We start from the raw sequence: 23,298 nt of genomic DNA on the forward strand, positions 1-23,298 counted from the left end.
TAAATTACGTGATATGACTATGCATTCCCGAATGGGATAGGACCCTTACCGGAGGCATAATGTGACATTATGAATTTGTATGAATACAACATGATTGTTGTATTGTGATTGTGGTTCCAGGAATTATGAGCAGAAGGTGGATACAGAATCTGAATAGGTGCGCATACCAATGCTTGAATGGAATTGAGGATTTTATTGACTTTGCACGAACACACAATCCGGATGCAACTAGAATCCTGTGCCCTTGGAGGAGGTGTAACAACACGTTATGAGAGACAATTGACAATGTTCAATTTCATTTAGTAAGGAATGGAATGATTGAGACATACAACGCTTGAAACCATCACGGGGAACAATTGGACATTGCTTCGTCTTCAAGAGCCACAAGAGTGGAGAATGTTGAACCTATTATGGATCCTAATGAACAAGTCATGGATATTATAAATGATGATTTTCCATTTGCATCGACCAGTAGCAATCAGGAATGGGAAGATGACATGCCTACACTAATGGACAGTACAGAGTTCGAACAATATGAAAAACTGTTAAAAAATGCCAATCAAGAGTTATACCCGGGGTGCGAGAGCTTTTCCGTTCTGACGGCCATTGTTGAGCTAATGCACGAGAAAATAAAGTATCGTATGTCGAACCTGTGTTTCGATTACTTTTTGGGGGTTTTCAAGAGAATGCTTTCGACGATGATGTACTTATGGAGGAGGAGGAGGAGGATTGAGAGACCGAAAGTGATGATAGCGACGATAACGAAGGTTATTATAGTTCAGATGATGAATAATGTAATTTATTTGCGACTTGCCATGTCAAAAACATAGTTACTGAATTTTTTTGTAATTTAATAATGTTAGTGTAAAGATTTTGGCAAGTATGCTCGTTTGAATATATGTACTTGTTATATCCAAACCTTATATATGTGGAGAAATGAAACATTGTTAAATAAATTGAGCTATATTTGCTGATAAGTTTAATGTAGTCCTTAAGAAAGCAATAAAAAATAAAGTCTTTGCGCGACGCCGTTTCTTTGTTCTGTCGCGTAATCTGCTATTTTTCAACCTTACGCGACGTCTGAAATCTTTTACATCGCGCAAGTTTGCGAAATTTTGGCAATCCACATCCTGCTTAAAATGTCTTTGCGCGACGCCGTTCAATTATTCTGTAGTGCAATGTGCGATATTTTGACCTTGCGCGACGCCGTTTCAGTTTTCCGTCACACAAGTTCTCAAACATTTTCTGAATAAAAACGCGCAGTTCTGTTCTGTCTTCAACCCCCAACCAGTCTATCTTCAACACCTCTCATCCTTCGAACCCAAACCAGAACCTTCAATCCCAGACCCCTCTCATCCTTCGAACCCTAAACCTCTCAGGCCCTCTCTCTCCTTCGTCCCCTCTCATCCTTCTCTCCTCCCTCTCAGATGACAGCCCCTCTCTCTCTCTCTCTCTCTCTCTCTCTCTCTCTCTCTCTCTCTCTCTCTCTCTCTCTCTCTCTCTCGCCACCGCCGGACCTACGTGCTCTCCGGCCTCCCTCGAAACCCACTCGATAAAATTCCCAACTCTAGCCCCGATTAATATTTTCAACTATAAATTTGTATTTCTGAATTTTGTGGATTAAGTTTGGAATTGTCTGTAATTCTAGATTTTCTGGATTGACAGTTTGGAATATTTTGTATATTTGTATATTTGGATTTTCTGTATATTTGTTTTACTATTTCGATTTCAATTTTTATTTTGTAAGTGTTGAAATTGCTTAGTCTGATGGTTGGTTAGGAAGCCTCTGTTTCAATTTCCTTTTTGTATTGGATTTTTTTTTTTTTTTCAGATTTGATTGGAGGTGTTGAAATTGCATTGTGGTGTTGGATTTGTGATTTTGTAAGTGTATTGCTGTTAGATTTCAGATTTGATTGGAGCTGTTATATTCAGTTTTTTGTATTAAGTTTCATTGATTTGGGGGCTTTAAAATATTCTGTTGGTTGGTTGGATTGAGTTTCATTGATTTGGGGGCTTTAAAATATGAGCTACTGTTAGTTTTTAAGAACTAGATTGTTATATTGATAAGTTTTTAACACTTGTGGTTTTATAAATTTGGTACTAAATTTGATTTTTATATAAGAATATATGTTTCTGTTTTGTTTGCTTTCAAAAATGTGCTTTTAGTTTTATGCAAGTGGAAAAAATGATCGGTTCATAATTGTATATCATTTTGTACCCTTCTAGCTTATGATTTGGTTATGTTATTGAGTTAAACTTGTGCTTTTAATTCATTTTCTGTTTTGATAAGTCCATAATTTCATACACTTGCATGCCTTCTTTACTTAGTGATTTTGCTTAGTTTCTCTTTATTTTGAGTCACTTACCTATGTTTGTGTGTTTTGTAGGTTAAGATAGCAAGAGATAACATTTGATGCAATCCATGCATGTTAAGGGCTGATTGGCATATGAGGAATATGAGCTTAAAGACAAACACATTTTGGCTACAACCCCTTTCCAGCCCAATTTCGTAGGTCAACTTCTTGGCCTTGGATCAGCATTCTATGGGGCTCGAATGAGGTGAAGATCTTCATGAAATTTGTTCCAATGGGTGTCTACTACAACATATCCAAAATTCAGCCCATTTGAACATATGTGGATTCCTTAGCCCGTCCAACACTGAACGATGCTCAGGAGGATTTGCAGCTGCCAGCTTTGAGCCTTGTCTCCTCCTTTAAGCCATGTGCCTCACCCATGCTGCAACTGACTTTGGATCCAACATAATGAGTGAAGTGGGGAGGCATTCCAGCTATGAAATTCTAAAGGAGCAAGTTGGTACATGCTGGAGTTATTATAGAGAAAGCATGTGCATGCATGTAAAGCAAAGAAATGAAATGAAGTCAATTCCAGTCTCTGTTCGGCAGCCAACTTGCAAGGCCCAAAACGCGCACTTCTACTACTCCGATGGGAATACTTTCTTCATAGAAGTTGTTCCAATGGGTGTCTAGTATAACATATCCAAATTTGAGCCCCATTGGATACGTTTTGAAACCTCTAGCCTTCCTACACCAAGCCTGGTTCAGAAAACTCGTTTTTCAGCAACCAAAAGGCAACCACATGGGTTGGCAACCAAAAGGCAACCACATGGGTTGGCAGCAAAGGCAGCCACAACTGATCACCTTTGAACCCATGTGAAGAAGCTTGAGGTGCAGCAAAAGAAGTATGGGATGAGATTGATTCCAACCACACTAACATAGACAAGATGGGGTGGGAGTTATGGGTTGTATTAAAGAAGGAATGGTGGTGTTGAATTTCATCATGATGTTCCTCCCTCTTAGCCCTATAAATAGAGAAGTCTTCAAGCTTCATAAATCACACCCCAAGGGGGGGAGCTCTCAAACACTTCTCTAGAGCTCCCTTCCCTTCTCTCCCTCAAATTCTCTTAGTTTCCTTTCAAGTTGTCAATTGTTGTAACAAAATGATTTTACTACATTTTCCTTCAAGTTTTCTTAGTTCCACTTTACTTTTATTTGTAATGTACATTCTTTCTTAAGTATTCAAGTTTAATTAGTTTCCAAGTTTCAATTATGGTTTTTGTTCTTATTCATTATGCTTATAAGTTAATATGCTAGTTTGAATGATTGATCACCATTTAGGCTTGCATGTTAGCTATCTTGGTTTGAATTAAGAGTAGACACCATGCTTTAATTCGAATTGAACTATGAATAGGAAGAGTATGTATGGACATTCGACAACAGGGATTAGATACATGCTTGGTTGTTTAAATTGTTCTTCTATGCTTAATGGGTTCCTAATGCTTAGTTTTAGGTTAGACAACAAATGATCAAATTAGGGAATTAGGAACACAAGGTTATGACCAAACACCATGGCTTAATCATACTTTAGCTAGAATCAATCCATTAATCTAAATTGAACTTGGGAACTTATTTGCTTGAGTTATTTCCTTTTTTTCTTGTTTTATTTATTTTCTTTTTCATTTCTATTTTGTGTAGGGGAAACAAATTGGATCATTCAATCACCAATCCTCGTGGGATCGACCTCGCACTTACATATGCTATACTACCAAACGGCTCGTGCACTTGCGAGTATCACAAGTTGAGGATGCAGCTGAATCCATTTTGGTGCAGCTGAATCGACGCAACAAAAAACAATTAAATAAATATGTTATACATTAATATCTGCTTAGTTTGATGGTTGGTTAGGATTTTTTGTTTTCTTTAATGAGTTCCTATTGTTTGATTACTTAGAAGTCGTAAGGCGGCGATGACTACACCGAGTATGCCTCCCCCGCCTACGATGTCAGCTACCACTGCTCCAGCACAGATCGACAACATGCTGATTTGTCCCGGGGTCTCCCATGCGCCGGTGTCGTCTGAGTCATCAGTGGCGCAACTTGTTAGCGCTAGGCGGCGTCATCGCCCCCCACCTTGACCGACACAACCTCGACATCCACTGCTAGTGCGTCAGAGCCACAACTAGGTAAAGATTTCATTGCACTCCAGCTTTTTTGGACCAAGCCTTTAGTAGGATTTGTTATTTAACGTTAATTTTATATTTATTTGCAGCCAAGAAGAACACCCGGGGACCTTGTCGCCAGTTGAAGACGGCGAAGGTCACCCGGGTGACCAACAGTCATATCAACATCGGATACGACGAGCGGCATCAAGCTACAACAAAGGCGGACCAACATAGCTCATTGGCCCACGATGTTGGTCACGTCATTCGGACCTATTGCCCAATGAAATGGAAGTCTTGGAAGGTCATGCCTGACGAGATGCGGATGGAGGTGCGCGGACAGTTGTCGGTATGTATCCTACCTTTTAATTGTTTTCCCTTCAAATTTTATATATTTCTAATACTTAATGTATGTAATGAATTTATTGTAGATGAACTACAATTTAGAGAACCTCCATGACGAGTTGTTGGCCTACGTCAACAGACTCTTTGCTGAGAGGTACAAGCAATGGAAGAGCGACTTGCACCACCATTTTCAGGATGATCCGCAGGTCGCCCTTCAGGAGGGTTACCCGAAGGAGCTTGAGGGGCGGGAGGATAGTTGGGCGTGGCTCTGCGGTCATTTTCAGGAGGCCGATTATGTGGTATTTTTTATATATTAAGTTGAAAATTATTACACGTTTCTTACTAATGTTTATTTCATTTTTTATATTTCATTTGAATTTCAACTAATACGTTTTATTTTTTGTATAACAGAAAAAGGCCAAAGCAAATAAAGGCAATAGGGACAAGAAGACTCTTCTCCACCATTCAGGTTCCAGGCTCTTCTCATATAGGATTAGGGCTGGCAATGGGTCGTGTCGGGTCGGGTTCGTGTCGTGTTAGGATTATACCCGTGTCAAGTTCGGGTCAACCCGCTATGACCTGTTTAATAATCGTGTTGATTTCGAGTTGACCCATTTATTCCTGTGCGGGTTTCGGGTTGACCCATTAACCCACTAACGGCACTAAGTAATAGCAAATTTAAAAAAATAAAAAATTCTAAATGTTGATAATTTAATCAAGTAATTACATTTTTTATATATATAAAATAGTTATTTCATTTTGCCTCTCTCTCTATATATAAAGATTGAGAAAGAGAAATTAAAAAATTAAAAAAATGAAGAAAATGAAGAAGAAACAAAGAAAATAATTATTGCATTTTGAACAACGCCATCAATTGTTTTTTTAGTGGGAGAAATCAAAGAGAGAACCTAGTGTTTAACTATTATAAATAGCCTTCTCCAACAATTCGGCAAGGATGACCATTTTTGGATTTTATTTGTGTATTCTTCACATATCAATGCATCACATACTTATTGAGGTTTTTGCTAAGCTAATAGAATAATGAAATTATTAAATATCCTCACCAGTAACATGTCCTTGATTAATTTCGTTTGCAATGTTCACAAAAGGATGTGTTACATGTCCTTGAGGGTTTAGGGTTTAGAGTTTAGAGTTTATGGTTTAGGGTTTAGGTTTAGGGATTAGAGTTTAGGGATTAGGGTTTAGGGTTTAGAGTTTAGGGATTAAAACATTAAACCCTAAACCCTAGATACATAATTAACTCAAATTATAAGGAACAATTACTAACAAATATAATTTAGGGATAAAAATGTAATAATTAAGTGCTCATCAGTTTGTCAAGACATTATAAATATCAAATGTTGTAATATATAATCACAAAGTTATCAACACCAAGATGGATAAGATGCAAGGAGAGGTGGAATTGGCTAGGGTTCGAAACCCATTGGTTGTGCTGAAGCTTCAATTTCTTTAATTTTTTTCGCTGGTTGGCAGGTATGCGTGTGGTCTTACTTTTCTTCAATTTCTTTAATTTTGTAATGGTCTTACTTTTCTTTTCTATTTGCGCTGAGACATGATAACTTTCACTCATTGATTCACATACAGAAAGAAAAAAAAAAAAAAAAAAAAAGCCCGCAAAAAGTACCATTGTTTTATTTTGGGCATACAAAAGCAAAAGTTTGTGGTTTTTTTTATTTGTTTAACGAGACCTTATTTGAGAAATCTCTCAATTGTACCTCAGCTTATCAAGGAAATGTCATTTCGATCAGTCCATACATGAAAGGCATGACGAATAAGTATATACCTTGCCCAAGAAGATGAAATGCGCGAGTATAATCATGTGAATGAGGATTATAACTAATTGTTTGGTTTGTATGTATAAATAATTCGGTAACCGTGTGTTTGGCAAAAGGAAATAAAGACGGGATTTGAAAAAAAATCGGGATTTCACCGATGGAAAAGGGAAATCCATGCGTTTGGCAAAATCTACTAGGGATTTGGCAAATCACTTGCGGGAAATATGGAGGGATTTCCCAATCCAAAATCCCGAGTTTAAATCCTATCATAATTGGTGGAATTCTGCAAATCTCAAGAGCGGGGGAAATTGTTTTTGCTGCGCGCCAACAAATACACCTTATATCAGTTTTCTATTAAGAGTGGGAGGAGAAGGCAGGCCATCCAAGTTTCGCAGGTGAGCTTTCAATCTAGTTGTAATTTTTTTTAATTTTTTTGTTGATATTATTGATGGGTATTCAATTTAATGGGTTTGATCGATCTATCTCTACTTTCTTTTTGTTATATGATTCTTTATCTAATGGGTTTGACCGGGCTCTGTTTGTATTCTACTCTCTGCACGGTGTATTCTTTATCTCTACTTTCTGTTTTGTTATCTGATCTCTTTTGGTTTCTTTTTGAAACTAGATTTCAACCAAAAAAACAGAAGTTAATTATTTTTTAATCTGATAGAGAGTGTTTGGTTTTCAGATTTTGCCATCTATCATATTTCAATCTAAGACTCTGTTTTGCTCCAATAAAGGTATAGTCTCAACCTATCCTCGCTTTTCAATCTGTGTTGTTCCAATAAATGATAGATTATATGTTGTGAAATTATTGTTTTCTGCACTTTCTGGCTGCAGATTTTTACTCTGTATTTATGATATGGGTTCCTCAGTTGTTATGGCTGAGGAGATTATAATGGGAGGGAGGTTGACTGTATTGAACAATTAAGAGTTAGGAAGAATGCATTTAAGAGTTTATGCACTATTTTGCATGGAAAGGGTGGATTGGCTCCAACAAGAAATGTTTCAATTGAAGAGTCTGTGGCTATTTTCTTAAATATACTTGCGCACAACTTGATGTCAGAGTGGATTCAGTTGGGATGCAACAAAAAAGATGATCACTATAGATGAAGAGAATGTTTGGAATGAGTATGTGAAGGTAATTTACAATGGAATTACACCTTTTTGCATAACTAGAATATTTTTTGTGGTAAATCTAGAGTTATTTAACCTTTTTTTTTTCTTTCTTGATAGTCTCATGAAGATGCTAGAACTTTTCGATATAAAGTAATTGCAAATTGGGATGATATAGTGGATTTATGTGGCAAAGATAGAGCTACTGGAGAGGGTGCTAAAACATGTTCTGAAGCTGCTGAGGTTATGACCCTTGATAGCGAACCGAATAATTTTGTTGACTTGGGTGCTGATACTCAAGGTTTTGAGAATTCTCACATTGATGATGTCTCACCCAATTCTAGTTGTCCAAAGAAAAAAAATCAACCATCTTCTGAAATTCGCCCACCAAAGAAAAGAGATACTCCTAATGTTCTTGCTGATTCAGTGGCTAAAATGGCTTCATCGTTCGAACAATTTATCAATGCTACCACACAAAAGCTTGATCCATTAGAAGTATATAATGAAGTTAATGCAATTCCAGAACTTAGTCCAGATGAACAATTGAAGGCATGCACTTGGTTTATAGAAAATGAGAAACAATTTCTCATGTTGAAGACACTTCTAGTTGAGAGAAAAAAAGGAATGGTGTTGATGTTTATTTCACCAAGGGCATAAAACACATTTTTCATTCTCATGTTATCTTTATTAATTATCATTTGTTAATTACAAGTACCTTAAACAGTAGTTGGAATGATTGGATTCATTTGTTTTGATTTACTGTTACATTTGTTTTTTTAGTAATATAGATGACTTTGAATTGATATTGATCGAAATTATCAAAATTGTACCTTAAACAGTTGCAGATCCAACCTAGCTCCCAGAATCATATATCCAACCTTTTGAACTGATATTGATCGAAATTGTCTTTGTTGAACAGTGACCTTCTGTCACAATTACAGGACAGCTAGCTTATCATGATTTATGAGATGCTTTTTTATTCTTAAGCCTCCTTATTCTCTGCGAGTTTCAATTTTAAAATTCCGTTTATGATTATCCAAACAGGGGAAATTGTAATTTCCGTCATTTCCTAAATTCTATATACAAGATATCCAAACACTGGAAATTTGGAATTGACGTAATTTGAAATGATGTGATTACAAATTCCGTCATTTACAAATTCTATGCAAATTAGAATTCCTTCATCCAAACGCAGCCTAAAAGTATCAAAATTTGTTTGTAAGCAGTCAAATGTGTTTTTTGTTAAAACATATATGTAAATCAAAATGTTTAATTACTTTAAAATCATCAAACACAATTACGGAGGTAAGCTCAAACGAAATATTGTAATGACGTGAGTGTACTGTTGTGTAGATACAGCTGCACCAAAATGGGTTCAACTGCATCCTCAACTTGTGATACTCGCAAGTGCACGAGCCGTTCGGTAGTATAGCGTATGTAAGTGCGAGGTCGATCCCACGAGGATTGGTGATTGAATGATCCAATTCATTTCCCTACACAAAATAGAAATGAAAAAGAAAGGAAATAAATACAACAAGAAAGAAAGAAAATAACTAACTCAAGCAGATAAGTTCCCAAGTTCAATTAGATTAACGGATTGATTCTAGCTAAAGTATGATTAAGCCATGGTGTTTGGTCATAACCTTGTGTTCCTAATTCCCTAATTTGATCATTTGTTGTCTAACCTAAAATTAAGCATTAGGAACCCATTAAGCATAGAAGAACAATTTAAACAACCAAGCATGTATCTAATCCCTGTTGTCGAATGTCCATACATACTCTTCCTATTCATAGTTCAATTCGAATTAAAGCATGGTGTCTACTCTTAATTCAAACCAAGATAGCTAACATGCAAGCCTAAATGGTGATCAATCATTCAAACTAGCATATTAACTTATAAGCATAATGAATAAGAACATGAACCATAATTGAAACTTGGAAACTAATCAAACTTGAGACTAAAGAAAAGAATTTACATAATGAAAAGTAAAGTGGAACTAAGAAAAACTTAAGGAAAATTTCAACACAAAAGATTTCATTACAACAATTGAAAACTAGAAAGAGAAACTAAGAGAATTTGAGGGAGAGAAGGGAAGGGAGCTCTAGAGAAGTGTTTGGGAGCTCCCCCCCTTGGGGTGTGTTTACAAGCTTGGGAAACCTCACTATATATAGGCCTAAGGAAGCTGAAAATCTGAATTAAGTATGGCTAATGCATACAACACTTGTTTTATAAAATCTGAAATGGTTGATGCACTTCACTAATGCATACAACACTTCCATTATAAAATCTGAAATGGTTGATGCACTTCACTAATAAATCCCACCAGCAGCCCTAGCTCATCTTCATGTCACCATGACCAAGCTTCCAACCAGAAATAATAGCTCATCCTGAGGTCAGCATGACCAGCAACTTCAAGGGCTTACGAATTGGGCTTCCCTTAAGCAAATTAAGACTTTAAGCACTCAAACTTGAAGTTCAGAATGTCTTCTTTCCAGCCATATATCATTTGGGCCAATCCAAGGTCGGAGGAGGAAGTTAAGGCCAAAACAAATTGCTAACTCATTTTGCGCGCTGATAAAATCCATCCTGAGCATGGCTCTGTGTTTGCTAGGTAACAGACTCCATATTTATCCAATGGGGCTGACTTTTGGATATGTTATATTACACACCCATTGGAACAACTTTCATGAAGAATGTGGCCTCATCCGAGCTATGTAGGTTGCTGAAACAAAGCTTGCAATATGACCTACGAAACTGGGCTGGCAGGGGACTGTAGCCAAAATTGAGTTTGTCTTTAAGCTCTTCATCCATTCATCCAAATTAGGCCCTAACATGCATGGATTGCATCATTTACTATCCAAAGCCATCATTATTACCTAAAGCTCAATGAACTGAAAGATAAACACAAAAAAGATTAAAAGCACAAGTTTAACTCAAAAACATAACCAAATCATAAGCTAGAAGGGTACAAAATGATATGTAAATATGCACCGATCATGTACTTTCCCGGGAAAGTTGTAAGGCCACCCAAAAAATTGGATTCAGACTAAGAAGAAGCCTAGAAAGTTGGATTTATGTGAGCAAAAACCCCCGAAAGACTAGCACGTCGCAATTGCTAGCTGCTACACACAGTCTCTCTCTCTCTACCTCTCTTTGTATATATATATAATTAGTTAATATACACTATCAGAGAAAATAATAACTAATAAGAAAGAAAATACTTAGAAGAGAGAAAATGGCGAAATCTCCAGAGGAAGAACACCCTAAGAAGGCCATTGGATGGGCTGCAAGGGATTCATCCGGTGTTTTATCTCCCTTCAAATTCTCAAGAAGGTTATTAATTTTCGACATTAATAGTTTCTTCTTTAGGAAAGACAAAGAAATCGAACAAATAAAAAAAAATGATTAGGTTTTTTATTGTTTAGGTTTAAAATCCAATTGATTTAAGTTTTTCATGTCTTAATAACCTGACCAAATTAATAAACTTTCCATTTATATCTAAAAGAGGATAGAATGCAGTATGATCATAGCTTTTTCTTGGGTTATTCTTGTCCTCTCCATGGATTATCTCATGTTTTGATTTAGTTCTATAAAGTTGAACTGATTTAATTGGTTGCAGAGCAACTGGAGAAAAAGACGTGACATTCAAAGTATTATATTGTGGGATATGCCATACGTTCACTACAAAGAATGACTGGGGAAGTTCTAAATATCCTTTGGTTCCCGGGTAGGTCAAATACCAAATTATCAATATAGAGAAAATTAGTATATGAAATATTGCATAAGTTTAATTAACTAACATTAAATGAGAACTTAATTAAATCACACAATGCAGGCATGAGATTGTCGGTGTAGTGACAGAGGTAGGGAGCAAGGTACAAAAATTTAAAGTTGGAGACAAAGTCGGTGTTGGATGCATGGTGGGTTCTTGCGGATCATGTGACAATTGTTCCCACAACCTTGAGAATTACTGCCCCAAATATATACTAACCTATGGTGGGAAGTACCACGATGGAACCATCACATATGGGGGCTACTCTGACTTCATGGTCACGGGGGAGGGCTTCGTAATTCGTATTCCCGACAACATTCCCCTTGACGGGGCTGCCCCTCTCCTTTGTGCCGGGATCACAACTTACAGCCCCTTGAGACATTATGGACTCGACAAACCCGGCATGCATGTGGGGGTGGTTGGCCTTGGTGGTCTAGGCCACGTGGCCGTCAAGTTTGCCAAGGCTTTGGGGGTTAGGGTTACAGTGATAAGTACCTCCCCTAATAAGAAGGAGGAAGCTATTAAAAGTCTCAAAGCTGATGCCTTTTTGGTCAGCCGTGAACAAGATCAAATGAAGGTAAATATTTGAACAAGTTTCATTGATAATGGTGATGATTATGATCATTCTAATTAATATTTTGTCATGTTAATTTTGTAGGCTGCCATGGGCACAATGGATGGTATCATTGACACGGTTTCTGCCGTCCACCCTCTGTTGCCTTTAATTGGTTTGTTGAAGTGTGATGGGAAACTTGTTATGGTTGGTCTACCAGAGAAGCCTTTTGAGCTTCCAATTACTCCATTGGTCTTGGGTAAGCATGTGAATGTGTAAAAAAGAAGATTAAGGATTTTTGTTTTTAATTTCCTTTTGGTTAAACAATTAACATTCTTTAACAAACCCTAAATTCTGGAATTACAGGAAGGAAGATAATTGCTGGCAGTTGCATTGGAGGTATTAAGGAGACACAAGAGATGATCGACTTTGCAGCTAAACACAACATAACATCTGACATTGAAGTTATCCCAATTGATTATTTGAATACCGCCATGGAACGTCTTCTCAAAGCTGATGTTAGATATCGGCTTGTCATCGACATTGCAAACACATTGAAGGCTGCCTAATAACTTTTGCATGTTCCTAGAGACTTAGTCAATTGAGGATTAGAATAAACGTTGTATTTCGATTTTGATCAATATTGCTTTACATTGCGAGTTGCATTGTGATAGGATGCGTGTGGGTTTAGAATAAAGGGCTTCTTAGATCTAGGTCCAAAATGATTAGTTGCCATTGGGTTTAGTTCACGAGTTTTTTTATTTTAGATGTAGATCCTTTGACATTTATTACTTTTTTTTTTATTGTGTTGACGTTACCTTTTGAGGTAAATAAGGAAAACACATTGAAAATCTAAATTTAATGCATATGAATTCTTTCCTTGATAATATTTACCTAATATATGGATAAAATACAATTTCATCAATGAAAAGTACAGACCCACATATTATACCAATCGATCAGACAAGCACGCACATGAAATTATATACTTGACATACAAGTAAATAGTGTTATTATTAACAACGAAAACAACTTAGTGATAAATTGTGTTACCTATACGTTAGGAACATAAATTAGAAGACTACCTATAAGTCAGATACAAAAATAGACAAATAAAATTGTATGTTACCTATAAAAAAAAAAAGTACATAAAATACTATTACACATTGTCGAAAATATGAAAAAACACATATATACCTATGCAATAGGAAATAAGACAATATACCTACACCATACGATAATATATCTATAAGAGTATATAATATACCGCTACCATAGGATGAACAAAAATAAAAATTGTTATTTCGTTGTATCTCCAAAATAATAAATTGTCCCAAAATTATGAGATTTATTAACCTATGTATATCCCTATATTAAAATAATAATACAATATCGTAATTATGGTCTTATAAATTAATTTCTACACGATTTATACTTCATGAGCATAATAAGAACAACTAGATAACTTAATAATAATAATAATAATAATAATAATAATAATAAATCTACATTAGAAAATACAAAAAAGGAATGTAATCCTAGTTGGTAGAAAAGTCAAAGAACTTGTATCAACAGCAACAAATGCAAGAATTAAACCCAACTTATATTCTAAATTTTGGACTTATCCCAAATTTTCTATAATATTTTCGATAAATAAGTAATATTAATGATAACAATTTAATGGCTAAAAAACTTCTGAATTGAATGAAATTTTTTAGAGATGATCTTTGAATGAGGACCTAAAAAAGGAACAATTTTCATCATAAAAAATTATATTAAAGAGTAAGTCGAACGAGTGCTTACCGCCATATTAACTTACTAACTGGTTACTTGAAGAATATTGTATATGCATGTGAGGAAAATAGATTAAATGACCTGAAAACCCAATGACCTTTGAATGGGCCAACGGGTAGCCTAAAGGAAAGAGTCTTGACTTACATGCCAATGGTCTCGAGTTTTAATAAACATGGCACCTTAATAGTGAGAAACCCCCCTCCCTCAATATTACTAGTAAAAAAATTAATAATAAAAAAAGCCTTTGAATGGAGGAGCTGTCCATATATTATAAGCATATGTGAATATATTGACATGTGGTGGCTTGGCTTGCTGATCCGTCAACGGTGGAGATGCAAAGGTGATACAATTTTTAAATTTAGTATAATGGCCAGGGCCTTAACTTTATTAAGTGCTTCTGTTCTGGGGCATCGTGTAACCACTCCACCAACCAAGAACACTAACTTAATGGCCAGGCCACCCGTAATCATTCATTCACTCTTTTATATTTATTCAGATGAGATACCAATAACTTTATGCAAGATTCATTTAGCATAAAGTTGGAGTAAAAGACAAATTTTATTAAAATGTAACCTATTTTTGAAAATAATAGTATGAATTATGCTGCAAGTTGCAACCACATGTACTTTTCTTAGTAGAAGCACATAAATATATTGTGGAAGCACATAAAACAACCAAAATTATGGAGAGGTAAGCTCTTACGCATTGGGACTGGGACGACATGTCACTCTAAAATTAAAGAAAAGTTGACTAGTCAACCAAAGTGAGATGAATTCTGAAAATACTGTTTTTGAGTTTCCATTCGATCACCCCATACGTCATCCAAGCGCAACACAAAACCTCATTCTCTCTCTCTCGCTCTCTATATATTCTTCAATCGTCAAATAAACCTATTCAGTATAGCAATTCGCAGCATCTCTCTCTCTCTCTCTCTCTCTCTCTCTCTCTCTCTCTCTCATACTGAAACTTACAATAAAGAGATAAAATGGTGACGCCTACAGAGCAAGAACACCCCAAGAAGGCTTTTGGATGGGCTGCCAGAGACTCATCTGGCGTTCTCTCTCCCTTTAAATTCTCAAGAAGGTCATTATTCATTCTAATTTCTCCATCTTATTTAATGTTAGTTTTTTTTATTTCGATATGATTTGTCTTTGGTTTTTTTGAATCTTAAGATGCTCATGTCTTAGTAGGATTTATCCAGGATCTCATCACATTCTTTAACTTCAATTAATTTTTGGCTGCAGAGAAACTGGAGAGAAAGATGTGACGTTCAAAGTGTTGTATTGTGGGGTATGCCATTCGGACCTTCACATGGTGAAGAATGAATGGGGTTTTTCTACATATCCTCTGGTTCCCGGGTACGTCAATCCACTAAACTTTTTGTTTAATTAGTTGATTAGGAGCTAATGTAATCAATCTACAAATTAAAGCGATAAATGCGGTGTATGCATTAAAGTTTAGAAATTAATTAATTAAAATAGATTATGACAACGATTTAATCAAATTGTAACATTAATTTGGCAATGCAGACATGAGATAGTTGGTGTAGTGACAGAGGTAGGGAGCAAAGTTCAAAAATTCAGTGTTGGAGACAAAGTAGGTGTTGGATGCATGGTAGGATCGTGCACATCTTGTGATAGTTGTTCCAACAATCTTGAGAATTACTGTCCCAAAATGATACTCACCTATGGTGCCAAGTACATTGACGGAACCACCACATATGGAGGTTACTCCGACACCATGGTGGCCGATGAGCACTTCGTAGTTCGTATTCCGGACAACCTACCCCTTGATGGAGCTGCTCCTCTCCTATGTGCTGGGATTACAACTTACAGTCCCTTGAGATATTTCGGACTTGACAAGCCTGGTATGCATGTCGGGGTGGTTGGCCTAGGCGGTTTAGGTCACGTGGCCGTGAAGTTTGCCAAGGCTATGGGGGTTAAGGTTACGGTGATCAGTACCTCACCTACTAAGAAGGAGGAAGCAATTGAACATCTTCATGCCGATTCGTTTTTGGTCAGTCGTGACCAAGATCAAATGCAGGTGCTTATTTGAGCAATTAAGTTTACTTAATAACTTTAAGTGGATTTTGTGTAGGGTGGGTGCCCTAATGTACTTTTCTTGATTTAATTTGTAGGCTGCTACTGGCACAATGGATGGAATCATTGACACGGTTTCTGCCTTCCACTCTCTTTTGCCTTTGATTGGCTTGTTGAAGTCTCATGGAAAGCTTGTGATGGTTGGTGCACCAGAGAAACCTCTTGAGCTTCCCGTTTTTCCTTTGATCATGGGTAAGTGCAAGAGTTGGCTGTACTTATTGATAACTATGGAGAAGAAGAAGTGATAAAAGAGAGAAAGGTAAAGCTCTGTATATTCTCAGAAATAGTATCTGTTACATCATAATGAAATGAACCAGTCCCAAGCTTATATAGCTGTGTAATGATGACTTCTTTACTAAGCTAACCTGCTTAACAGACTAACTAATCACACTAATAAGCACGTGAAGAGCTAACAAACTTGCCACCTCAGCAAGGACACGTGTCAATAGTAACATCAGCTAACATTCCCCCTCAATCTCAGCTGGGTACAGACCTAGCCTGAGATTGGAACGATGTCGAATGAACACTGGACTATGAAGGCCCTTGGTAAGAATATCTGCAACCTGACCATCTGTGGGAATATATTGCACAACCAGATCTCGACATTGAACTCGTTCTCTAACAAAATGATAATCGATGTCCAAGTGTTTAATACGAGAGTGAAAAACTGGATTGACACTAAGAGCCAATGCAGACATATTATCACTATGAATAATAGGTGCCTCTGGCAGTGTCATATGCAAATCACACATTATCTGTCTAATCCAAGCAATGTCTGCTGCACAATTGGCTAGAGCACGGTATTCAGCTTCAGTGGAACTACGAGAAACTGCAGCTTGCTTCTTGGATGACCATGAAATTGGATTATCACCAAGAAATACAACATAACCTGTGGTAGAACGTCTGGTGTTAGGATCACCTGCCCAATCAGAGTCACAATAGCCAGATAAAAGCATAGAGCCCGGAGAGAATGTGATCCCATATTGAAGAGTACCTTGCAGATATCGCAAGATACGTTTTACTAAAGCAAAATGTGTATCAGTGGGAGCATTCATGAACTGACATACTGTATTTACTGCAAAGGCAATATCTGGTCGTGTAAAGGTCAAATATTGTAATGCTCCAACAAGACTTCGATACAATGTTGGATCAGAAAGAAGAGTACCTTCATCTTTCAACATATACTGATGAGGTTTAATTGGAGTCAAACATGATTTACAAGTGTCCATGCCTGCTTTCTTAAACAAATCTCGAGCATACTTAGCTTGATTGACAAAGATATCACCATTGTCCTGATAATGAACCTCCAATCCCAGAAAATAGGTAAGACGACCTATGTCTTTCATATCAAATACCTCTCCCAAAGAATCAATAACAGATTGTACCACTTGTGTATCTGATCCAGTGATGATGATATCATCAACATACAATAATAGGATAACCACAGAGGTAGAATTCTGTCTGACAAACAGACTAGGATCTGAGTGAGAAGATTGAAACCCCAAAGAAGGCAAATAACCTGTAAACTTGGCATTCCATGCACGCGGAGCCTGTTTTAAACCATATAGGGATTTCTGTAATTTGCACACATAATTAGGACATGTAGAGTCAATAAAACCTTGAGGTTGCCGCATATAAACCTCTTCTTGTAATTCCCCATGAAGGAAAGCATTTTTTACATCTAATTGACGTAAATCCCATTTAAACATAGCAGCTAAACTGAGTACTAATCTGACTGTGGTGTGTCTCACTACAGGACTAAAGGTTTCATCATAATCCAAACCATGCTCTTGACTGAATCCTTGAGCTACCAGCCTAGCTTTGTATCGTGAAATTGTTCCATATGAATTTCTTTTTATTTTATATATCCACCTACATCCTACAATATTCTTGTCATGAGGAGGAGGAACAAGATTCCATGTACCTTGCAATTGGAGAGCTTGAATTTCCTCTGCCATAGCCTGTTGCCATTCTGGTTGAGCTGCTGCTGCCTTAAAATAAGTTGGAGCCTCAGGTTCTATGACAGAAGTAAGCATAGTTGCAAAGCATGAGAATTCTGGAAATTGTCTTTTCTGAACAACTCCAGACTTGAGTCTTGTTTGCATGGGATGACAGTTAGTAGAATAAGGCATTGCATAGGCATCTGATGACTCATGAATAGTTGAGTCAGGTGAAATAGGTAACACTACCTCCAACTGATTGGGTGAAGTAACAGGTAAAACAGAACCCGATGAGAACTCCAAGGACTCAGTATTATCGGACATTGGAAGATCTAAATGAGTTTCCATAGAAGACTAAGCAGAAGAGGTAGATTGTTGGGAAGATGTATGAGGCAAAGTAACTGAGTTATTGACTGGCCTTGCATTAGATGAAGCAACTGGAGTAGAAATTGTAGGCGACTTTAACAACTTAAAGGGAAAGAGACTCTCATCATGAATCACATGTCTAGAAATGTGAAGTTTCTGATTGAGCATATTATAGCAATAAACTCCTTTATGACTCAATGAATATCCTAGAAAAACACACTGGGATGATCGAGATTCCAATTTATGAGCATTATACTGTTTGAGCAAAGGATATACAGCTGAACCAAACACCTTCATGGCACTTAAAACTGGATGATGACCAAAGAACTTATAATATGGAGAAGTCATGTTCAAGCCTTTGCAAGGCATTCTATTGATGAGGAAAACTGCATGAGCTGCTGCATAATACCAGAGATTAGTAGGCAATTCAGCTGTCTGTAGGAGAGTAAGAGCTGTCTCTATCACATGTCTATTCTTTCTCTCAGCAACTCCATTTTGCTGAGGAGTGTAAGGACAAGATAGGTGATGACTGATACCTTTAGATGATAAGAACTCCTGAAAAGCTTTACTAGTATACTCACCCCCTCCATCTGATTGAAAAATCTTGATATGAGCTTGATATTGATTAACTACATAGGCATGAAACTTGATGAATGTTGGCAAAACATCAGATTTATTAATAAGTGGGAAAATCCACATGTATCTTGTACAGTCATCAATGATGGTAAGATAATATCGAAAACCTCCTACTGCTATACAAGCTGAAGGTCCCCAAACATCACTGTGAAGCTTATGAAAAGGTACTACAGTTGTGGATTGGGATTGAGAAAATGGTAATCTATGCATTTTGCCTTGAATACAAGCAACACAAACTTCAGAACTAGTATCTGCATGACAAGTGATCTGAGAGGTCTTAAGCATATGATGCAGCACTTCATTGGAGACATGTCCCAATCGAAGATGCCATAGCTTTGACTTTACTTGTTGTCCTAGAAAAGCCTTTGGGGAAGGCTGAGAAGCTATTGCAGATTTATTAGATTGAATTTTGGAAGTAGAAGAGGCATTGTTCTCAAATTGAGGAATGGGATAGAGGCCTTGTTTACTCTGCCCTTGGTACAAAATCTGATTGGTTTGCTTGTCCTGCACATAGATGTAGTGTTCATCAAAGATAACCCTGCAGTGATTGTCTCTACATAACTGGTAAACAGATAAGAGATTGGCAGCAAGATGAGGAACATGGAACACAGTATTTAAATGTAAAGAACCAGGGAGATCTGTCAACTTAGAAGTACCAATGTTCGAAATAACCAAACCTTCTCCACTTCCTACAGTCACTTTATTCTCAGAAGAGTATGGAGTAGCAGTCATCAGATTGGAGACATGTGGAGTCATATGATGTGAAGCTCCACTATCTGCTATCCACAAATCATCAGGAGTATACACAGAAGGCATGTGTGCTGTCATAGCTTGTATAGAAGAAGGTGGAGTGGCTCCCTGATAAGCAAAATTCGCTCTGTGATAGCAATTTAAAGCAATATGTCCACGTTTCCCACAGATTTGACATTCCACAACAGGAGGATGAGCAGAATTGTCAGGGATTCGATAAAAGCAATTTGTAGCTGTGTGACCTCTCTTATTACAGATCTGACATTCAGGAATTGCCTGTGTTTTTGGACCAGAAGAAAACTTGGGAACAAAAGACCTTGGTTGGGAGTTTAAACGGCCACCACTATTATTTCCGTGAAAGCCTCGACCTCTATTATTGGAGTGTGAATTAGGAAGTTGACTTGCTTGAGAATAGTGCTGTGTTGGTTGAGAATGAGGCACATATTGAGAATGAAACCTGGCATTAAACCCCATAGTTGGTGAAGTACTTGGTAGAGAATGACCAGTTATGGTTCCCACTGTAGCAGATGAATTGCCAGATGAATTGGCAGAAGACATATGCACATTATTAGCAGTAGATGAAGACCCCAATTCAAACGAGGTTACACCCATCATACCCTGCATAGAGTGAGACATTGCTACCATTCTAGCTTCAATATTACGTTCTGCAGACAAAAGATGAGCTCTGAATTCCTTGAGATTGATTGGTGTTTCTCTTGCCACTAACACCGTTTTAATCATGTCGAATTCAGGTGGTAAACCATTAAGTGCAGCAATGATAATGTCATCATCAGTTAAGTGAACTCCTGCTGCAGACAATTGATCCCTAATGTGTTTCAACTTAAGCAAGAATTTTTCAATAGAATCACTGCCCTTATGTAGAGTATGCAACTCAGTCTTGAGTTGATTAACTCTTGCTCTAGAAACTGAGGCATATCGGTCAATTAAATTCAGCCAAGCATCTCTTGCCGTTTTACAACCTATGACATATTCCATAGCATCATCGGATAATGTGGCAATAAGAAGACTTAAAAGTGCCTTATCAGCTTGAATCCAAGACTTATAACCTTCAGTAATTTCTGTTGTGACTCCCTCTGACTCAGAAATTATAAATTTTGATGGACACACAGTAGTGCCATCAAAATGTCCATACAAATCATATCCTTGGAGCACTGATTGCAACTGATACTGCCACTTGACAAAGTTATCTTCTGACAGCTTAATAGTTAAGACTCCTAATAAACCTTCGATTTTAGGCATCGTAAAAGTCATGATTGGCAATCAACTGAAGAGATGAAAAATAAGCAAGAAAACCTATGTGCTTCAAGAAAACAGGGGCTTCGTGCCTCAGAAATGGACTTTGTGTCTCAATAAAAGCTTCGTGCTTCAACAATGGCGTTGTGCCTCAGAAAAATGAAAATATCAGAAATTAAACAGCTTCGTGCTTCAATATAGGCTTCGTGCCGTAATAGGGGCTTTATGCCTCAATTCACCGAATCATTTGACCTAAATTCAATGTTGATGCAGAGAACAAGTTTAGAATTCATACCAGAACTGAATTTATTGAAAGAGGAAGAAGCTCAAACACAATCGGAGAGTCGCATCCGGAATCGCAAGATTGTGCAAAGTATAGCCATCAAGCACGAAAGAAATTTCCATGAAAATCACCATGAAAGGTACAGATTCAAGCTTTTCAAGCGGAGCGGAAGCTGGAGATCAAGAGCCGTAGCTCTGATACCATGATAACTATGGAGAAGAAGAAGTGATAAAAGAGAGAAAGGTAAAGCTCTGTATATTCTCAGAAATAGTATCTGTTACATCATAATGAAATGAACCAGTCCCAAGCTTATATAGCTGTGTAATGATGACTTCTTTACTAAGCTAACCTGCTTAACAGACTAACTAATCACACTAATAAGCACGTGAAGAGCTAACAAACTTGCCACCTCAGCAAGGACACGTGTCAATAGTAACATCAGCTAACACTTATGTCCTAGTGGAACTTGTTATTTCTTGTTGTGGTTGGGATATTAACAAGAGTTGATTTTGCAATTACAGGAAGGAAGATAGTAGCTGGTAGTGGAATTGGAGGTATGAAGGAGACGCAAGAGATGATTGATTTTGCCGCTAAGCACAACATAACAGCTGAGATTGAGGTTATCCCAATTGATTACTTAAACACGGCCATGGAGCGTCTTGTTAAAGCAGATGTTAGATATCGATTTGTCATCGACATTGGAAACACATTAAAACCTACCTCATAAATTTGGTATCTATGACAGAGTCAATGTGGAATTGACTTTGCGTTTTCGTTGTCTCAATTTCATGTTTTGTTTTTCTTCCTCTATAATCAATTCTTCTTGTTTCCTATATTCTATTACACATTATGAGCACAATGTATTATGTAATAGTTTATGTTAATTTATGAGTATCAAAATGCGCATTTTGGATTGGTTTTTCCACCTTGAAATTTTTGAACAATCCGTACAAACAACAAATTAAAGGAGAGCACATACACTACAAAAAATAGTCCCAATTGGGACTGTCTTTTGGAATCAGATTTAATAACAGTCCCATTATCTTTTCAAGCAGAAAGAGGAAAAATCATCAGTATCAGGATATATTATATGAAAACTAACATCCGTTCCCTTTGTTTAAAATAAATAAATTATATGAAAAGTTTGAAAACGTCCGTCCCCTTTGTTATTTATTAACTTTTTTGCTTTAATTTATTTCTGATCTAATTAATTGTGCATAGTCCAAGACTAGTGGGGTGTCAGACCAATTTGGGTTGGTTCAATAAACAAATAAAAACTGATTAAGATTATTTTCATTACCCTCTTTTCCATCATTATTTTCTTAACTCAACAAATAAAAACTTATATCTTTCACATATCCCATATATCTAAAAACAATGTAACAATTTTAAATAACACATAAACATTCCAGGGAAACTATTCAATTATAACAAGAACATTAACCAAATAATCATACTACTCATAATATAGTGCTCAAAAAATTTAATTAAATCAATCTCTATAAAGGCCCCCAAGAAATGCTCTATCTCATTTCCAAAGCTATCTCCAGGTTAAGTAAACACAAACCTACGTACAACCTCTAGCTCCTCCTGGGAATTTTATCACCACTCCCTCTTGTTTTCTTTTCCTCTCTATCTCTCTCTCTCTTCTATGTTTTTCTTTCTCTTCGCATGCACTGCCATGCAAGGTCGTGTGTATTTTCACCATCAAAGGAAAAGATCCCTATTTATAGTAATACTAAGGCGGCAACCAATTGGTTCTAACTGGTACAAGATGCGGTTCCAGTAATAACTTTTGCTCCAAGTTTTAGTAATTAATCCCTTAACATCACCAGCTCATACTAAAGCAAGGATGAGCCTTAATGTAATGACACCTAAGAAGAATAAGCCTTAATGCAATGACACCTAAACAAATGATTAAGAGATAACATGCAAGCACCTCCACACGTCCACTCCTACTTAGGTTTGATTAAAAGGTCTGTTAATATTACAACATCTCAACCCTTGAGATAATTCCATTGCATGTGTTCCACTTCTAAGCCAACTCTTACTTGCTTAATAACATTAATTGTTTAATACCTCAAACTCAAAAGATCAACTAAAGTTATAATTAATTACTTAGGTCTAAAATATCAATG

The 23,298-nt window shown here is 36.8% G+C and overlaps 2 protein-coding genes across 2 annotated transcripts; both read left to right on the top strand.

Annotated features, from left to right (window-relative positions):
- Positions 1-10,942: 10,942 nt before the first annotated feature.
- LOC110744604 (putative mannitol dehydrogenase) lies at positions 10,943-12,607 on the top strand. Its single transcript, XM_088254944.1, has 5 exons — positions 10,943-11,046; positions 11,333-11,440; positions 11,549-12,062; positions 12,144-12,297; positions 12,405-12,607. The coding sequence occupies exons 1-5, from the start codon at positions 10,949-10,951 to the stop codon at positions 12,605-12,607; spliced, it is 1,077 nt and encodes a 358-aa protein (XP_088111070.1). The 5' UTR covers positions 10,943-10,948.
- A 2,154-nt stretch (positions 12,608-14,761) lies between these two features.
- LOC110773886 (putative mannitol dehydrogenase) lies at positions 14,762-22,059 on the top strand. Its single transcript, XM_088255133.1, has 5 exons — positions 14,762-14,915; positions 15,077-15,190; positions 15,362-15,875; positions 15,970-16,123; positions 21,682-22,059. Exons 1-5 carry the CDS (start codon positions 14,818-14,820, stop codon positions 21,885-21,887), a joined length of 1,086 nt encoding a protein of 361 aa, XP_088111259.1. The 5' UTR covers positions 14,762-14,817; the 3' UTR covers positions 21,888-22,059.
- Positions 22,060-23,298: the final 1,239 nt, after the last annotated feature.

This window comes from Prunus avium, chromosome 6 (genome assembly GCF_965620075.1).
Source record: "Prunus avium chromosome 6, drPruAviu1.hap1.1, whole genome shotgun sequence".
Classification (NCBI taxonomy): Eukaryota; Viridiplantae; Streptophyta; class Magnoliopsida; order Rosales; family Rosaceae; genus Prunus; species Prunus avium.